The sequence below is a fragment of the Oncorhynchus mykiss genome, chromosome 21, assembly GCF_013265735.2.
Source record: "Oncorhynchus mykiss isolate Arlee chromosome 21, USDA_OmykA_1.1, whole genome shotgun sequence".
NCBI classification, from domain to species: domain Eukaryota; kingdom Metazoa; phylum Chordata; class Actinopteri; order Salmoniformes; family Salmonidae; genus Oncorhynchus; species Oncorhynchus mykiss.
Window position 1 is genome coordinate 5,498,346 of NC_048585.1, and position 19,772 is coordinate 5,518,117.

Here is a 19,772-nt window from a genome sequence, read left to right on the forward strand (position 1 = left end):
CATGCTGAGCTTCTCAGAGCCCAAGCCTCTTCTTCATTCATGCTGAGCTTCTCAGAGCCCCAGCCTCTTCTTCATTCATGCTGAGCTTCTCAGAGCCCAAGCCTCTTCTTCATTCATGCTGAGCTTCTCAGAGCCCGAGCCTCTTCTTCATTCAATGCTGAGCTTCTCAGAGCCCGAGCCTCTTCTTCATTCATGCTGAGCTGCTCAGAGCCCGAGCCTCTTCTTCATTCAATGCTGAGCTTCTCAGAGCCCAAGCCTCTTCTTCATTCAATGCTGAGCTTCTCAGAGCCCGAGCCTCTTCTTCATTCATGCTGAGCTTCTCAGAGCCCAAGCCTCTTCTTCATTCAATGCTTCTATGAGCTGAACCCAAGTCAGCGTGGTGTTGAGTTACCCTATTCCCTGGCCCATGGTAAACTAATTACCACCAGGCCTCATACGGCTCTGGTCGAACGTGGTGCACTATATATATAGGGAATAGGGTGCCATTAAGGACAGCCTAAATCACTGTGGTGTTGCGTTACCGTGGGATTACATGTGATCCATCACCCTACAGGTGGCAGGCGACTGCCAGGGCTACATACCAAATGGAACCCTATTCCCTACATGGCGCTCAGAGCTCTATTAACCCTCATCAAAAGTACTGCACTATGTAGGGAATAGGGTGCTATTTGGGATGCCACCTTGGGAAAGTGGCTTTATGAGGGGGGGGGGGGGGGGGGGGGGGGGGTATTAGGGACTCAGCTTTGTAATGTGATTGTGTTACTAAACCACTAAACTCACTCTATTACAGTGTTACTAAACTCATTCTACTACAGTGTTACTAAACTCACTCTACTACAGTGTTACTAAACTCACTCTACTACAGTGTTACTAAACTCACTCTACTACAGTGTTACTAAACTCACTATACTACAGTGTTACTAAACCACTAAACTCACTCTATTACAGTGTTACTAAACTCACTCTACTACAGTGTTACTAAACTCACTATATTACAGTGTTACTAAATCACTAAACTCACTCTACTACAGTGTTACTAAACCACTAAACTCACTCTACTACAGTGTTACTAAACTCACTCTATTACAGTGTTACTAAACTCACTCTATTACAGTGTTACTAAACCACTAAACTCACTCTACTACAGTGTTACTAAACCACTAAACTCACTCTACTACAGTGTTACTAAACTCACTCTATTACAGTGTTACTAAACCACTAAACTCACTCTATTACAGCGTTACTAAACTCACTCTACTACAGTGCTACTAAACTCACTCTACTACAGTGGTACTAAACCACTAAACTCACTCTATTACAGTGTTACTAAACCACTAAACTCACTCTACTACAGTGTTACTAAACTCACTCTATTACAGTGTTACTAAACTCACTCTATTACAGTGTTACTAAACTCACTCTATTACAGTGTTACTAAACCACTAAACTCACTCTACTACAGTGTTACTAAACCACTAAACTCACTCTATTACAGTGCTACTAAACTCACTCTATTACAGTGTTACTAAACCACTAAACTCACTCTACTACAGTGTTACTAAACTCACTCTACTACAGTGCTACTAAACTCAATCTACTACAGTGTTATTAAACCACTAAACTCACTCTACTACAGTGTTACTAAACTCACTCTACTACAGTGCTACTAAACTCACTCTATTACAGTGTTATTAAACCACTAAACTCACTCTACTACAGTGTTACTAAACTCACTCTACTACAGTGCTACTAAACTCACTCTACTACAGTGTTATTAAACCATTAAACTCACTCTACTACAGTGTTACTAAACTCACTCTATTACAGTGCTACTAAACTCACTCTATTACAGTGTTACTAAACTCACTCTACTACAGTGTTACTAAACTCACTCTACTACAGTGTTATTAAACTCACTCTATTACAGTGTTACTAAACTCACTCTATTACAGAGTTACTAAACTCACTCTACTACAGTGTTACTAAACTCACTCTACTAGTGTTACTAAACTCACTCTACTACAGTGTTACTAAACCACTAAACTCACTATATTACAGTGTTACTAAACTCACTATATTACAGTGTTACTAAACCACTAAACTCACTCTACTACAGTGTTACTAAACCACTAAACTCACTCTACTACAGTGTTACTAAACTCACTCTACCACAGTGTTACTAAACTCACTCTACTACAGTGTTACTAAATTCACTCTATTACAGTGTTACTAAACCACTAAACTCACTCTACTACAGTGTTACTAAACCACTAAACTCACTCTACTACAGTGTTACTAAACTCACTCTATTACAGTGTTACTAAACCACTAAACTCACTCTATTACAGTGTTACTAAACTCACTCTATTACAGTGTTACTAAACTCACTCTACTACAGTGTTACTAAACTAACTCTATTACAGTGTTACTAAACTCACTCTATTACAGTGTTACTAAACCACTAAACTCACTCTATTACAGTGTTACTAAACTCACTCTACTACAGTGCTACTAAACTCACTCTACTACAGTGGTACTAAACCACTAAACTCACTCTACTACAGTGTTACTAAACCACTAAACTCACTCTATTACAGTGTTACTAAACCACTAAACTCACTCTACTACAGTGTTACTAAACTCACTCTACTACAGTGTTACTAAACTCACTCTACTACAGTGTTACTAAACCACTAAACTCACTCTACTACAGTGTTCCTATACTCACTCTTGTTACAGTGGCGTCCGTGCCAGCCCTCCTTACACAGGCACTTGTTGGGTTCCACACAGGTCCCATGGGCTCCACAGCTGGGCTCACAGACAGCTGCACACACACACACACACACACACACACACACACACACACACACACACACACACACACAGTCAGGATACACACATTGTCAGAGACACATATTGTCAGAGACACATTATCAGAGACATATTGTCAGAGACACATATTGTCAGAGACATATTGTCAGAGACATATTGTCAGAGACATATTGTCAGAGACATATTGTCAGAGACACATATTGTCAGAGACACACATTGTCAGAGACACATTGTCAGAGACATATTGTCAGAGACACACATTGTCAGAGACACACATTGTCAGAGACACATATTGTCAGAGACACATTGTCAGAGACATATTGTCAGAGACACACATTGTCAGAGACACACATTGTCAGAGACACATATTGTCAGAGACACATATTGTCAGAGACACATATTGTCAGAGACATATTGTCAGACACATATTGTCAGAGACACATTGTCAGAGACACATTGTCAGAGACATATTGTCAGAGACACACATTGTCAGAGACACACATTGTCAGAGACACATTGTCAGACACATATTGTCAGAGACACATATTGTCAGAGACACATATTGTCAGAGACACATTGTCAGACACATATTGTCAGAGACACATTGTCAGAGACATATTGTCAGAGACACATATTGTCAGAGACATATTGTCAGAGACATATTGTCAGAGACATATTGTCAGAGACATATTGTCAGAGACACATATTGTCAGAGACACATATTGTCAGAGACACATATTGTCAGAGACATATTGTCAGAGACATATTGTCAGAGACATATTGTCAGAGACATATTGTCAGAGACATATTGTCAGAGACACATTATCAGAGACATATTGTCAGAGACATATTGTCAGAGACACATATTATCAGAGACATATTGTCAGAGACACATATTGTCAGAGACACATATTGTCAGAGACACATATTGTCAGAGACATATTGTCAGAGACATATTGTCAGAGACACATATTGTCAGACACACACATCATCAGACACACATACATATTCTGACACATGATAACATGACTTTATGATACAAAACACAACATGGCACTGTCACATTCTTCCATACTACATGTCACGTGTTCCATTATATTCCCTCAGTTCGTCCCGAGGCGGGAGCCGTGTCCGGGGTGGGGGGGTTAGACTTACCCTTGGAACACAGGTCGCCGTGGAAACCCTTGTCACATTTGCATTTGTTTTTCCCAGTGCACTTCCCTCCGTTCCTGCAGGGCTGGAGACATTTACCTGGACGACACAGACACAGGACAGGCTCACATGTAGAGTACTCCTCATCTCTACTGTACAGTTAACCCAAGGTCTCAGCCTACCAATTTGGCTAAAAGAACATCTATATTTAACATGCTTTTTTTGAAAGTCTAGGAATAGGATTCTTCTTGGCTCCGGGAAACTGTTCCAAGTTGATATTTATTATAATATTGTAGACGTACATTACTTTCGGTGTGGAAGACGGAATGGAATGTACTGAACATGCTTGTTTTAGACATTCTGTGGGTCAAACGATCAATTACCCCTGATCCCCTCCCCCCCCCCAGGGGTTTAATACAGGTGATCGTATATCCCAAATAGTACACTATTCTCTACTTAGTGCACTACTTTTGACCAGGGCCCTATGGGAATTAGGGTGCATTTTGGGACGCAAACGGAGGTAGAAATGGACAGTAAGAGAAGTGGAGGTGGAAACAGGAAATCAACCTCTTTTTAATAACACAGTTTCCCCGCTGAGAGCAGAGACGTCTGAGAGATTAGGTTAACGCCTCCATATTAGATCAACCTCTTCCTGAGTCTCACACATATCAATGACATTCATATATCCCTGGAGCACAGACAATCAGGGGGGACGCTAGGAAGAAAATAATGAGAGAGAGAGAGAGAGAGAGAGAGAGAGAGAGAGAGAGAGAGAGACAGACAGACAGACAGACAGACAGACAGACAGAAAGAAAGACAGACAGACAGACAGACAGACAGACAGACAGACAGACAGACAGACAGACAGACAGACAGACAGACAGACAGACAGACAGACAGACAGACAGAGAGAGAGAGAGAGAGAGAGAAAGAGACAGAGACAGAGACAGAGACAGAGAGAGAGAGAGAGACACAAGGAGAGAGAAAGACAGAGAGAGACAGACAGAGAGAGAAAGACAGAGAGAGAGAGAGAGACACACGGAGAGAGAAAGACAGAGAGAAAGAGAGACAGAGAGAGAGAGAGAGAGAGAGAGAGAGAGAGAGAGAGAGAGAGAGAGAGAGAGAGAGACACAGAGAGAGACACAGAGAGAGACACAGAGAGAGAAAGACAGAGAGAGAAAGACAGAGAGAGAGAGACACACGGAGAGAGAAAGACAGAGAGAAAGAGAGACAGAGAGAGAGAGAGAGAGAGAGAGAGAGAGAGAGAGAACAAAGAGAGAGACACAGAGAGAGACACAGAGAGAGAAAGACAGAGAGAGAAAGACAGAGAGAGAGAGAGAGACAAGCGGAGAGAGAAAGACAGAGAGAAAGAGAGACAGAGAGAGAGAGAGAGAGAGAGAGAGAGAGAGAGAGACAGAGAGACAGAGACACACAGAGAGACACAGAGAGAGACACAGAGAGAGAAAGACAGAGAGAGAGAGAGAGAGAGAGACACACGGAGAGAGAAAGACAGAGAGAAAGAGAGACAGAGAGAGAAAGACAGAGAGAGAGAGAGAGAGAGAGAGAGAGAGAGAGAGAGAGAGAGAGAGAGAGAGAGAGAGAGAGAAAATAAGAAAGAAGTTCTCAGAGTTCAATCAAAGCCTGTTTAAACTTCACAGAGGCTTACTGCGATATCGTTTACCGACAGAGGGCGGCATTTGGGATATGTAAACTAGCTGTGTTTTAAGTCTTTACATTGTTTGGCTGTACACCGCCAGCCTGCCCTTCTGACTGGGAACTGGAGATCACCAGCCTGCCCCTCCCTTCTGACTGGGAACTGGAGACCACCAGCCTGCCCCTCCCTTCTGACTGGGAACTGGAGACCACCAGCCTGCCCTTCTGACTGGGAACTGGAGCTCACCAGCCTGCCCTTCTGACTGGGAACTGGAGACCACCAGCCTGCACCTTCTGACTGGGAACTGGAGCTCACCAGCCTGCCCTGCCCTTCTGACTGGGAACTGGAGATCACCAGCCTGCCCTTCTGACTGGGAACTAGAGATCACCAGCCTGCCCTTCTGACTGGGAACTGGATATGACCAGCCTGCCCTTCTGACTGGGAACTGGAGATCACCAGCCTGCCCTTCTGACTGGGAACTGGAGATCACCAGCCTGCCCTTCTGACTGGGAACAGGAGATCACCAGCCTGCCCTTCTGACTGGGAACTGAAGATCACCAGCCTGCCCTTCTGACTGGGAACTGTAGATCACCAGCCTGGCCTTCTGACTGGGAACTGGAGATTACCAGCCTTCCCTTCTGACTGGGAAATGGAGATCACCAGCCTGCCCTTCTGACTGGGAACTAGAGATCACCAGCCTGCCCTTCTGACTGGGAACTGGAGATGACCAGCCTGCCCCGCCCTTCTGACTGGGAACTGGAGATCCCCAGCCTGCCCTTCTGACTGGGAACTGGAGATCACCAGCCTGCCCTTCTGACTGGGAACTGGAGATCACCAGCCTGCCCTTCTGACTGGGAACTGGAGATCACCAGCCTGCCCTTCTGACTGGGAACTGGAGATCACCAGCCTGCCCTTCTGACTGGGAACTGGAGATCACCAGCCTGCCCTTCTGACTGGGAAATAGAGATCACCAGCCCGCCCTTCTGACTGGGAACTAGAGATCACCAGCCTGCCCTTCTGACTGGGAACTGGAGATCACCAGCCTGCCCTGCCCTTCTGACTGGGAACTGGAGATCACCAGCCTGCCCTTCTGACTGGGAACTGGAGATCACCAGCCTGCGCTTCTGATTGGGAACTGGAGATCACCAGCCTTCCCCGCCCTTCTGACTGGGAACTGAAGATCACCAGCCTGCCCTTCTGACTGGGAACTGGAGATCACCAGCCTGCCCTGCCCTTCTGACTGGGAACTGGAGATCACCAGCCTGCCCTTCTGACTGGGAACTGGAGATCACCAGCCTGCCCTTCTGACTGGGAACTGGAGATCACCAGCCTGCCCTTCTGACTGGGAACTGTAGATCACCAGCCTGGCCTTCTGACTGGGAACTGGAGATCACCAGCCTGCCCTTCTGACTGGGAAATGGAGATCACCATCCTGCCCTTCTGACTGGGAACTGGAGATCACCAGCCTGCCCTTCTGACTAGGAAATGGAGATCACCAGCCTGCCCTTCTGACTGGGAACTAGAGATCACCAGCCTGCCCTTCTGACTGGGAACTGGAGATGACCAGCCTGCCCCACCCTTCTGACTGGGAACTGGAGATCACCAGCCTGCCCTTCTGACTGGGAACTGGAGATCACCAGCCTGCCCTTCTGACTGGGAACTGGAGATCACCAGCCTGCCCTTATGACTGGGAACTGGAGATCACCAGCCTGCCCTTCTGACTGGGAACTGGAGATCACCCAGCCTGGCCCTTCTGACTGGGAACTAGAGATCACCAGCCCGCCCTTCTAACTGGGAACTGGAGATCACCAGCCTGCCCTTCTGACTGGGAACTGGAGATCACCAGCCTGCCCTTCTGACTGGGAACTGGATATGACCAGCCTGCCCTTCTGACTGGGAACTGGAGATCACCAGCCTGCCCTTCTGACTGGGAACTGTAGATAACCAGCCTGGCCTTCTGACTGGGAACTGGAGATCACCAGCCTGCCCTTCTGACTGGGAACTGGAGATCACCAGCCTGCCCTTCTGACTGGGAACTGGAGATCACCAGCCTGCCCTTCTGACTGGGAACTGGAGATCACCAGCCTGCCCTTCTGACTGGGAACTAGAGATCACCAGCCTGCCCTTCTGACTGGGAACTGGAGATGACCAGCCTGCCCCGCCCTTCTGACTGGGAACTGGAGATCACCAGCCTGCCCTTCTGACTGGGAACTGGAGATCACCAGCCTGCCCTGCCCTTCTGACTGGGAAATGGAGATCACCAGCCTGCCCTTCTGACTGGGAACTGGAGATCACCAGCCTGCCCTGCCCTTCTGACTGGGAAATGGAGATCACCAGCCTGCCCTTCTGACTGGGAACTGGAGATCACCAGCCTGCCCTTCTGACTGGGAACTGGAGATCACCAGCCTGCCCTTCTGACTGGGAACTGAAGATCACTAGCCTGCCCTTCTGACTGGGAACTGGAGATCACCAGCCTGCCCTGCCCTTCTGACTGGGAACTGGAGATCACCAGCCTGCCCTTCTGACTGGGAACTGGAGATCACCAGCCTGCCCTTCTGACTGGGAACTGGAGATCACCAGCCTGCCCTTCTGACTGGGAACTGAAGATCACTAGCCTGCCCTTCTGACTGGGAACTGGAGATCACCAGCCTGCCCTGCCCTTCTGACTGGGAACTGGAGATCACCAGCCTGCCCTTCTGACTGGGAACTGGAGATCACCAGCCTGCCCTTCTGACTGGGAACTGGAGACCACCAGCCTGCCCTTCTGACTGGGAACTGGAGATCACCAGCCTGCCCTTCTGACTGGGAACTGGAGATCACCAGCCTGCCCTTCTGACTGGGAACAGGAGATCACCAGCCTGCCCCGCCCTTCTGACTGGGAACTGGAGATCACCAGCCTGCCCTTCTGACTGGGAACTGGAGATCACCAGCCTGCCCTTCTGATTGGGAACTGGAGATCACCAGCCTGCCCTTCTGACTGGGAACAGGAGATCACCAGCCTGCCCCGCCCTTCTGACTGGGAACTGGAGATCATCAGCCTGCCCTTCCCTTCTGACTGGGAACTGGAGATCACCAGCCTGCCCTTCTGACTGGGAACTGGAGATCACCAGCCTGCCCTTATGACTGGGAACTGGAGATCACCAGCCTGCCCTTCTGACTGGGAACTGGAGATCACCCAGCCTGGCCCTTCTGACTGGGAACTAGAGATCACCAGCCCGCCCTTCTAACTGGGAACTGGAGATCACCAGCCTGCCCTTCTGACTGGGAACTGGAGATCACCAGCCTGCCCTTCTGACTGGGAACTGGATATGACCAGCCTGCCCTTCTGACTGGGAACTGGAGATCACCAGCCTGCCCTTCTGACTGGGAACTGGAGATCACCAGCCTGCCCTTCTGACTGGGAACTGGAGATCACCAGCCTGCCCTTCTGACTGGGAACTGGAGATCACCAGCCTGCCCTGCCCTTCTGACTGGGAAATGGAGATCACCAGCCTGCCCTTCTGACTGGGAACTGGAGATCACCAGCCTGCCCTGCCCTTCTGACTGGGAAATGGAGATCACCAGCCTGCCCTTCTGACTGGGAACTGGAGATCACCAGCCTGCCCTTCTGACTGGGAACTGGAGATCACCAGCCTGCCCTTCTGACTGGGAACTGAAGATCACTAGCCTGCCCTTCTGACTGGGAACTGGAGATCACCAGCCTGCCCTGCCCTTCTGACTGGGAACTGGAGATCACCAGCCTGCCCTTCTGACTGGGAACTGGAGATCACCAGCCTGCCCTTCTGACTGGGAACTGGAGATCACCAGCCTGCCCTTCTGACTGGGAACTGGAGATCACCAGCCTGCCCTTCTGACTGGGAACTGGAGATCACCAGCCTGCCCTTCTGACTGGGAACTGGAGATCACCAGCCTGCCCTTCTGACTGGGAACTGGAGACCACCAGCCTGCCCTTCTGACTGGGAACTGGAGATCACCAGCCTGCCTTTCTGACTGGGAACTGGAGATCACCAGCCTGCCCTTCTGACTGGGAACTGGAGATCACCAGCCTGCCCTTCTGACTGGGAACAGGAGATCACCAGCCTGCCCCGCCCTTCTGACTGGGAACTGGAGATCACCAGCCTGCCCTTCTGACTGGGAACTGGAGATCACCAGCCTGCCCTTCTGATTGGGAACTGGAGATCACCAGCCTGCCCTTCTGACTGGGAACAGGAGATCACCAGCCTGCCCCGCCCTTCTGACTGGGAACTGGAGATCATCAGCCTGCCCTTCCCTTCTGACTGGGAACTGGAGATCACCAGCCTGCCCTTCTGACTGGGAACTGGAGATCACCAGCCTGCCCTTCTGACTGGGAACTGGAGATCACCAGCCTGCCCTTCTGACTGGGAACTGAAGATCACTAGCCTGCCCTTCTGACTGGGAACTGGAGATCACCAGCCTGCCCTGCCCTTCTGACTGGGAACTGGAGATCACCAGCCTGCCCTTCTGACTGGGAACTGGAGATCACCAGCCTGCCCTTCTGACTGGGAACTGGAGATCACCAGCCTGCCCTTCTGACTGGGAACTGGAGATCACCAGCCTGCCCTTCTGACTGGGAACTGGAGATCACCAGCCTGCCCTTCTGACTGGGAACTGGAGATCACCAGCCTGCCCTTCTGACTGGGAACTGGAGACCACCAGCCTGCCCTTCTGACTGGGAACTGGAGATCACCAGCCTGCCTTTCTGACTGGGAACTGGAGATCACCAGCCTGCCCTTCTGACTGGGAACTGGAGATCACCAGCCTGCCCTTCTGACTGGGAACAGGAGATCACCAGCCTGCCCCGCCCTTCTGACTGGGAACTGGAGATCACCAGCCTGCCCTTCTGACTGGGAACTGGAGATCACCAGCCTGCCCTTCTGATTGGGAACTGGAGATCACCAGCCTGCCCTTCTGACTGGGAACAGGAGATCACCAGCCTGCCCCGCCCTTCTGACTGGGAACTGGAGATCATCAGCCTGCCCTTCCCTTCTGACTGGGAACTGGAGATCACCAGCCTGCCCTTCTGACTGGGAACTGGAGATCACCAGCCTGCCCTTATGACTGGGAACTGGAGATCACCAGCCTGCCCTTCTGACTGGGAACTGGAGATCACCCAGCCTGGCCCTTCTGACTGGGAACTAGAGATCACCAGCCCGCCCTTGTAACTGGGAACTGGAGATCACCAGCCTGCCCTTCTGACTGGGAACTGGAGATCACCAGCCTGCCCTTCTGACTGGGAACTGTAGATAACCAGCCTGGCCTTCTGACTGGGAACTGGAGATCACCAGCCTGCCCTTCTGACTGGGAACTGGAGATCACCAGCCTGCCCTTCTGACTGGGAACTGAAGATCACTAGCCTGCCCTTCTGACTGGGAACTGGAGATCACCAGCCTGCCCTGCCCTTCTGACTGGGAACTGGAGATCACCAGCCTGCCCTTCTGACTGGGAACTGGAGATCACCAGCCTGCCCTTCTGACTGGGAACTGGAGATCACCAGCCTGCCCTTCTGACTGGGAACTGGAGATCACCAGCCTGCCCTTCTGACTGGGAACTGGAGACCACCAGCCTGCCCTTCTGACTGGGAACTGGAGATCACCTGCCTGCCTTTCTGACTGGGAACTGGAGATCACCAGCCTGCCCTTCTGACTGGGAACTGGAGATCACCAGCCTGCCCTTCTGACTGGGAACAGGAGATCACCAGCCTGCCCCGCCCTTCTGACTGGGAACTGGAGATCACCAGCCTGCCCTTCTGACTGGGAACTGGAGATCACCAGCCTGCCCTTCTGATTGGGAACTGGAGATCACCAGCCTGCCCTTCTGACTGGGAACAGGAGATCACCAGCCTGCCCCGCCCTTCTGACTGGGAACTGGAGATCATCAGCCTGCCCTTCCCTTCTGACTGGGAACTGGAGATCACCAGCCTGCCCTTCTGACTGGGAACTGGAGATCACCAGCCTGCCCTGCCCTTCTGACTGGGAACTGGAGATCACCAGCCTGCTCTGCCCTTCTGACTGGGAACTGTAGATCACCAGCCTGCCCTGCCCTTCTGACTGGGAACTGGAGATCACCAGCCTGCCCTTCTGACTGGGAACTGGAGATCACCAGCCTGCCCTTCTGACTGGGAACTGGAGATCACCAGCCTGCCCTTATGACTGGGAACTGGAGATCACCAGCCTGCCCTTCTGACTGGGAACTGGAGATCACCCAGCCTGCCCTTCTGACTGGGAACTAGAGATCACCAGCCCGCCCTTCTAACTGGGAACTGGAGATCACCAGCCTGCCCTTCTGACTGGGAACTGGAGATCACCAGCCTGCCCTTCTGACTGGGAACTGGATATGACCAGCCTGCCCTTCTGACTGGGAACTGGAGATCACCAGCCTGCCCTTCTGACTGGGAACTGTAGATAACCAGCCTGGCCTTCTGACTGGGAACTGGCGATCACCAGCCTGCCCTTCTGACTGGGAACTGGAGATCACCAGCCTGCCCTTCTGACTGGGAACTGGAGATCACCAGCCTGCCCTTCTGACTGGGAACTGGAGATCACCAGCCTGCCCTTCTGACTGGGAACTAGAGATCACCAGCCTGCCCTTCTGACTGGGAACTGGAGATGACCAGCCTGCCCCGCCCTTCTGACTGGGAACTGGAGATCACCAGCCTGCCCTTCTGACTGGGAACTGGAGATCACCAGCCTGCCCTGCCCTTCTGACTGGGAAATGGAGATCACCAGCCTGCCCTTCTGACTGGGAACTGGAGATCACCAGCCTGCCCTGCCCTTCTGACTGGGAAATGGAGATCACCAGCCTGCCCTTCTGACTGGGAACTGAAGATCACTAGCCTGCCCTTCTGACTGGGAACTGGAGATCACCAGCCTGCCCTTCTGACTGGGAACTGAAGATCACTAGCCTGCCCTTCTGACTGGGAACTGGAGATCACCAGCCTGCCCTGCCCTTCTGACTGGGAACTGGAGATCACCAGCCTGCCCTTCTGACTGGGAACTGGAGATCACCAGCCTGCCCTTCTGACTGGGAACTGGAGATCACCAGCCTGCCCTTCTGACTGGGAACTGGAGATCACCAGCCTGCCCTTCTGACTGGGAACTGGAGATCACCAGCCTGCCCTTCTGACTGGGAACTGGAGATCACCAGCCTGCCCTTCTGACTGGGAACTGGAGACCACCAGCCTGCCCTTCTGACTGGGAACTGGAGATCACCAGCCTGCCTTTCTGACTGGGAACTGGAGATCACCAGCCTGCCCTTCTCACTGGGAACTGGAGATCACCAGCCTGCCCTTCTGACTGGGAACAGGAGATCACCAGCCTGCCCCGCCCTTCTGACTGGGAACTGGAGATCACCAGCCTGCCCTTCTGACTGGGAACTGGAGATCACCAGCCTGCCCTTCTGATTGGGAACTGGAGATCACCAGCCTGCCCTTCTGACTGGGAACAGGAGATCACCAGCCTGCCCCGCCCTTCTGACTGGGAACTGGAGATCACCAGCCTGCCCTTCCCTTCTGACTGGGAACTGGAGATCACCAGCCTGCCCTTCTGACTGGGAACTGGAGATCACCAGCCTGCCCTGCCCTTCTGACTGGGAACTGGAGATCACCAGCCTGCCCTGCCCTTCTGACTGGGAACTGTAGATCACCAGCCTGCCCTGCCCTTCTGACTGGGAACTGGAGATCACCAGCCTGCCCTTCTGACTGGGAACTGGAGATCACCAGCCTGCCCTTCTGACTGGGAACTGGAGATCACCAGCCTGCCCTTCTGACTGGGAACTGGAGATCACCAGCCTGCCCTTCTGACTGGGAACAGGAGATCACCAGCCTGCCCCGCCCTTCTGACTGGGAACTGGAGATCACCAGCCTGCCCTTCTGACTGGGAACTGGAGATCACCAGCCTGCCCTTCTGATTGGGAACTGGAGATCACCAGCCTGCCCTTCTGACTGGGAACAGGAGATCACCAGCCTGCCCCGCCCTTCTGACTGGGAACTGGAGATCACCAGCCTGCCCTTCCCTTCTGACTGGGAACTGGAGATCACCAGCCTGCCCTTCTGACTGGGAACTGGAGATCACCAGCCTGCCCTGCCCTTCTGACTGGGAACTGGAGATCACCAGCCTGCCCTGCCCTTCTGACTGGGAACTGTAGATCACCAGCCTGCCCTGCCCTTCTGACTGGGAACTGGAGATCACCAGCCTGCCCTTCTGACTGGGAACTGGAGATCACCAGCCTGCCCTTCTGACTGGGAACTGGAGATCACCAGCCTGCCCTTCTGACTGGGAACTTGAGATCACCAGCCTGCCCTTCTGACTGGGAACTGGAGATCACCAGCCTGCCCTTCTAACTGGGAACTGGAGATCACCAGCCTTCACCGCCCTTCTGACTGGGAACTGAAGATCACCAGCCTGCCCTTCTGACTGTGAACTGGAGATCACCAGCCTGCCCTGCCCTTCTGACTGGGAACTGGAGATCACCAGCCTGCCCTTCTGACTGGGAACTGGAGATCACCAGCCTGCCCTTCTGACTGGGAACTGGAGATCACCAGCCTGCCCTTCTGACTGGGAACTGGAGATCACCAGCCTGCCCTTCTGACTGGGAACTGGAGATCACCAGCCTGCCCTTCTGACTGGGAACTGGAGATCACCAGCCTGCCCTTCTGACTGGGAACTGGAGATCACCAGCCTGCCCTTCTGACTGGGAACTGGAGACCACCAGCCTGCCCTTCTGACTGGGAACTGGAGATCACCAGCCTGCCTTTCTGACTGGGAACTGGAGATCACCAGCCTGCCCTTCTGACTGGGAACTGGAGATCACCAGCCTGCCCTTCTGACTGGGAACAGGAGATCACCAGCCTGCCCCGCCCTTCTGACTGGGAACTGGAGATCACCAGCCTGCCCTTCTGACTGGGAACTGGAGATCACCAGCCTGCCCTTCTGATTGGGAACTGGAGATCACCAGCCTGCCCTTCTGACTGGGAACAGGAGATCACCAGCCTGCCCCGCCCTTCTGACTGGGAACTGGAGATCACCAGCCTGCCCTTCCCTTCTGACTGGGAACTGGAGATCACCAGCCTGCCCTTCTGACTGGGAACTGGAGATCACCAGCCTGCCCTGCCCTTCTGACTGGGAACTGGAGATCACCAGCCTGCCCTGCCCTTCTGACTGGGAACTGGAGATCACCAGCCTGCCCTTCTGACTGGGAACTGGAGATCACCAGCCTGCCCTTCTGACTGGGAACTGGAGACCACCAGCCTGCCCTTCTGACTGGGAACTGGAGATCACCAGCCTGCCTTTCTGACTGGGAACTGGAGATCACCAGCCTGCCCTTCTGACTGGGAACTGGAGATCACCAGCCTGCCCTGCCCTTCTGACTGGGAACTGGAGATCACCAGCCTGCCCTGCCCTTCTGACTGGGAACTGTAGATCACCAGCCTGCCCTTCCCTTCTGACTGGGAACTGAAGATCACCAGCCTGCCCTTCTGACTGGGAACTGGAGATCACCAGCCTGCCCTGCCCTTCTGACTGGGAACTGGAGATCACCAGCCTGCCCTGCCCTTCTGACTGGGAACTGGAGATCACCAGCCTGCCCCTCTGACTGGGAACTGGAGATCACCAGCCTGCCCTTCTGACTGGGAACTGGAGATCACCAGCCTGCCCTTCTGACTGGGAACTGGAGATCACCCAGCCTGCCCTTCTGACTGGGAACTAGAGATCACCAGCCCGCCCTTCTAACTGGGAACTGGAGATCACCAGCCTGCCCTTCTGACTGGGAACTGGAGATCACCAGCCTGCCCTTCTGACTGGGAACTGGATATGACCAGCCTGCCCTTCTGACTGGGAACTGGAGATCACCAGCCTGCCCTTCTGACTGGGAACTGTAGATAACCAGCCTGGCCTTCTGACTGGGAACTGGAGATCACCAGCCTGCCCTTCTGACTGGGAACTGGAGATCACCAGCCTGCCCTTCTGACTGGGAACTGGAGATCACCAGCCTGCCCTTCTGACTGGGAACTGGAGACCACCAGCCTGCCCTTCTGACTGGGAACTGGAGATCACCAGCCTGCCTTTCTGACTGGGAACTGGAGATCACCAGCCTGCCCTTCTGACTGGGAACTGGAGATCACCAGCCTGCCCTTCTGACTGGGAACTGGAGATCACCCAGCCTGCCCTTCTGACTGGGAACTAGAGATCACCAGCCCGCCCTTCTAACTGGGAACTGGAGATCACCAGCCTGCCCTTCTGACTGGGAACTGGAGATCACCAGCCTGCCCTTCTGACTGGGAACTGGATATGACCAGCCTGCCCTTCTGACTGGGAACTGGAGATCACCAGCCTGCCCTTCTGACTGGGAACTGTAGATAACCAGCCTGGCCTTCTGACTGGGAACTGGCGATCACCAGCCTGCCCTTCTGACTGGGAACTGGAGATCACCAGCCTGCCCTTCTGACTGGGAACTGGAGATCACCAGCCTGCCCTTCTGACTGGGAACTGGAGATCACCAGCCTGCCCTTCTGACTGGGAACTAGAGATCACCAGCCTGCCCTTCTGACTGGGAACTGGAGATGACCAGCCTGCCCCGCCCTTCTGACTGGGAACTGGAGATCACCAGCCTGCCCTTCTGACTGGGAACTGGAGATCACCAGCCTGCCCTGCCCTTCTGACTGGGAAATGGAGATCACCAGCCTGCCCTTCTGACTGGGAACTGGAGATCACCAGCCTGCCCTGCCCTTCTGACTGGGAACTGGAGATCACCAGCCTGCCCTTCTGACTGGGAACTGAAGATCACTAGCCTGCCCTTCTGACTGCGAACTGGAGATCACCAGCCTGCCCTTCTGACTGGGAACTGAAGATCACTAGCCTGCCCTTCTGACTGGGAACTGGAGATCACCAGCCTGCCCTGCCCTTCTGACTGGGAACTGGAGATCACCAGCCTGCCCTTCTGACTGGGAACTGGAGATCACCAGCCTGCCCTTCTGACTGGGAACTGGAGATCACCAGCCTGCCCTTCTGACTGGGAACTGGAGATCACCAGCCTGCCCTTCTGACTGGGAACTGGAGATCACCAGCCTGCCCTTCTGACTGGGAACTGGAGATCACCAGCCTGCCCTTCTGACTGGGAACTGGAGACCACCAGCCTGCCCTTCTGACTGGGAACTGGAGATCACCAGCCTGCCCCTCTGACTGGGAACTGGAGATCACCAGCCTGCCCTTCTGACTGGGAACTGGAGATCACCAGCCTGCCCTGCCCTTCTGACTGGGAACTGGAGATCACCAGCCTGCCCTGCCCTTCTGACTGGGAACTGTAGATCACCAGCCTGCCCTTCCCTTCTGACTGGGAACTGAAGATCACCAGCCTGCCCTTCTGACTGGGAACTGGAGATCACCAGCCTGCCCTGCCCTTCTGACTGGGAACTGGAGATCACCAGCCTGCCCTGCCCTTCTGACTGGGAACTGGAGATCACCAGCCTGCCCCTCTGACTGGGAACTGGAGATCACCAGCCTGCCCTTCTGACTGGGAACTGGAGATCACCAGCCTGCCCTTCTGACTGGGAACTGGAGATCACCCAGCCTGCCCTTCTGACTGGGAACTAGAGATCACCAGCCCGCCCTTCTAACTGGGAACTGGAGATCACCAGCCTGCCCTTCTGACTGGGAACTGGAGATCACCAGCCTGCCCTTCTGACTGGGAACTGGATATGACCAGCCTGCCCTTCTGACTGGGAACTGGAGATCACCAGCCTGCCCTTCTGACTGGGAACTGTAGATAACCAGCCTGGCCTTCTGACTGGGAACTGGAGATCACCAGCCTGCCCTTCTGACTGGGAACTGGAGATCACCAGCCTACCCTTCTGACTGGGAACTGGAGATCACCAGCCTGCCCTTCTGACTGGGAACTGGAGACCACCAGCCTGCCCTTCTGACTGGGAACTGGAGATCACCAGCCTGCCTTTCTGACTGGGAACTGGAGATCACCAGCCTGCCCTTCTGACTGGGAACTGGAGATCACCAGCCTGCCCTTCTGACTGGGAACAGGAGATCACCAGCCTGCCCCGCCCTTCTGACTGGGAACTGGAGATCACCAGCCTGCCCTTCTGACTGGGAACTGGAGATCACCAGCCTGCCCTTCTGACTGGGAACTGGAGATCACCAGCCTGCCCTTCTGACTGGGAACTGGAGATCACCAGCCTTCCCCGCCCTTCTGACTGGGAACTGAAGACCACCAGCCTGCCCTTCTGACTGGGAACTGGAGATCACCAGCCTGCCTTTCTGACTGGGAACTGGAGATCACCAGCCTGCCCTTCTGACTGGGAACTGGAGATCACCAGCCTGCCCTTCTGACTGGGAACTGGAGATCACCAGCCTGCCCTTCTGACTGGGAACTGGAGATCACCAGCCTGCCCTTCTGACTGGGAACTGGAGATCACCAGCCTGCCCTTCTGACTGGGAACTGGAGATCACCAGCCTGCCCTTCTGACTGGGAACTGGAGACCACCAGCCTGCCCTTCTGACTGGGAACTGGAGATCACCAGCCTGCCCCTCTGACTGGGAACTGGAGATCACCAGCCTGCCCTTCTGACTGGGAACTGGAGATCACCAGCCTGCCCTGCCCTTCTGACTGGGAACTGGAGATCACCAGCCTGCCCTGCCCTTCTGACTGGGAACTGTAGATCACCAGCCTGCCCTTCCCTTCTGACTGGGAACTGAAGATCACCAGCCTGCCCTTCTGACTGGGAACTGGAGATCACCAGCCTGCCCTGCCCTTCTGACTGGGAACTGGAGATCACCAGCCTGCCCTGCCCTTCTGACTGGGAACTGGAGATCACCAGCCTGCCCCTCTGACTGGGAACTGGAGATCACCAGCCTGCCCTTCTGACTGGGAACTGGAGATCACCAGCCTGCCCTTCTGACTGGGAACTGGAGATCACCCAGCCTGCCCTTCTGACTGGGAACTAGAGATCACCAGCCCGCCCTTCTAACTGGGAACTGGAGATCACCAGCCTGCCCTTCTGACTGGGAACTGGAGATCACCAGCCTGCCCTTCTGACTGGGAACTGGATATGACCAGCCTGCCCTTCTGACTGGGAACTGGAGATCACCAGCCTGCCCTTCTGACTGGGAACTGTAGATAACCAGCCTGGCCTTCTGACTGGGAACTGGAGATCACCAGCCTGCCCTTCTGACTGGGAACTGGAGATCACCAGCCTACCCTTCTGACTGGGAACTGGAGATCACCAGCCTGCCCTTCTGACTGGGAACTGGAGACCACCAGCCTGCCCTTCTGACTGGGAACTGGAGATCACCAGCCTGCCTTTCTGACTGGGAACTGGAGATCACCAGCCTGCCCTTCTGACTGGGAACTGGAGATCACCAGCCTGCCCTTCTGACTGGGAACAGGAGATCACCAGCCTGCCCCGCCCTTCTGACTGGGAACTGGAGATCACCAGCCTGCCCTTCTGACTGGGAACTGGAGATCACCAGCCTGCCCTTCTGACTGGGAACTGGAGATCACCAGCCTGCCATTCTGACTGGGAACTGGAGATCACCAGCCTTCCCCGCCCTTCTGACTGGGAACTGAAGATCACCAGCCTGCCCTTCTGACTGTGAACTGGAGATCACCAGCCTGCCCTGCCCTTCTGACTGGGAACTGGAGATCACCAGCCTGCCCTTCTGACTGGGAACTGGAGATCACCAGCCTGCCCTTCTGACTGGGAACTGGAGATCACCAGCCTGCCCTTCTGACTGGGAACTGGAGATCACCAGCCTGCCCTTCTGACTGGGAACTGGAGATCACCAGCCTGCCCTTCTGACTGGGAACTGGAGATCACCAGCCTGCCCTTCTGACTGGGAACTGGAGATCACCAGCCTGCCCTTCTGACTGGGAACTGGAGACCACCAGCCTGCCCTTCTGACTGGGAACTGGAGATCACCAGCCTGCCTTTCTGACTGGGAACTGGAGATCACCAGCCTGCCCTTCTGACTGGGAACTGGAGATCACCAGCCTGCCCTTCTGACTGGGAACAGGAGATCACCAGCCTGCCCCGCCCTTCTGACTGGGAACTGGAGATCACCAGCCTGCCCTTCTGACTGGGAACTGGAGATCACCAGCCTGCCCTTCTGAT

General features: G+C 53.9%; 1 protein-coding gene across 1 annotated transcript in view; it reads right to left on the minus strand.

Annotated features, from left to right (window-relative positions):
• LOC110511232 (wnt inhibitory factor 1) overlaps positions 1-19,772 on the minus strand; it is a 65,205-nt gene that overhangs the window by 2,127 nt on the left and 43,306 nt on the right. Inside the window, exons 8-9 of the mRNA XM_036956678.1 lie at positions 3,988-4,083; positions 2,729-2,824 (exon numbers count right to left, since the gene is read on the minus strand). Of these exons, the coding sequence (XP_036812573.1) occupies positions 2,729-2,824; positions 3,988-4,083 (192 nt within the window). The remainder of the gene's footprint in view (positions 1-2,728; positions 2,825-3,987; positions 4,084-19,772) is intronic.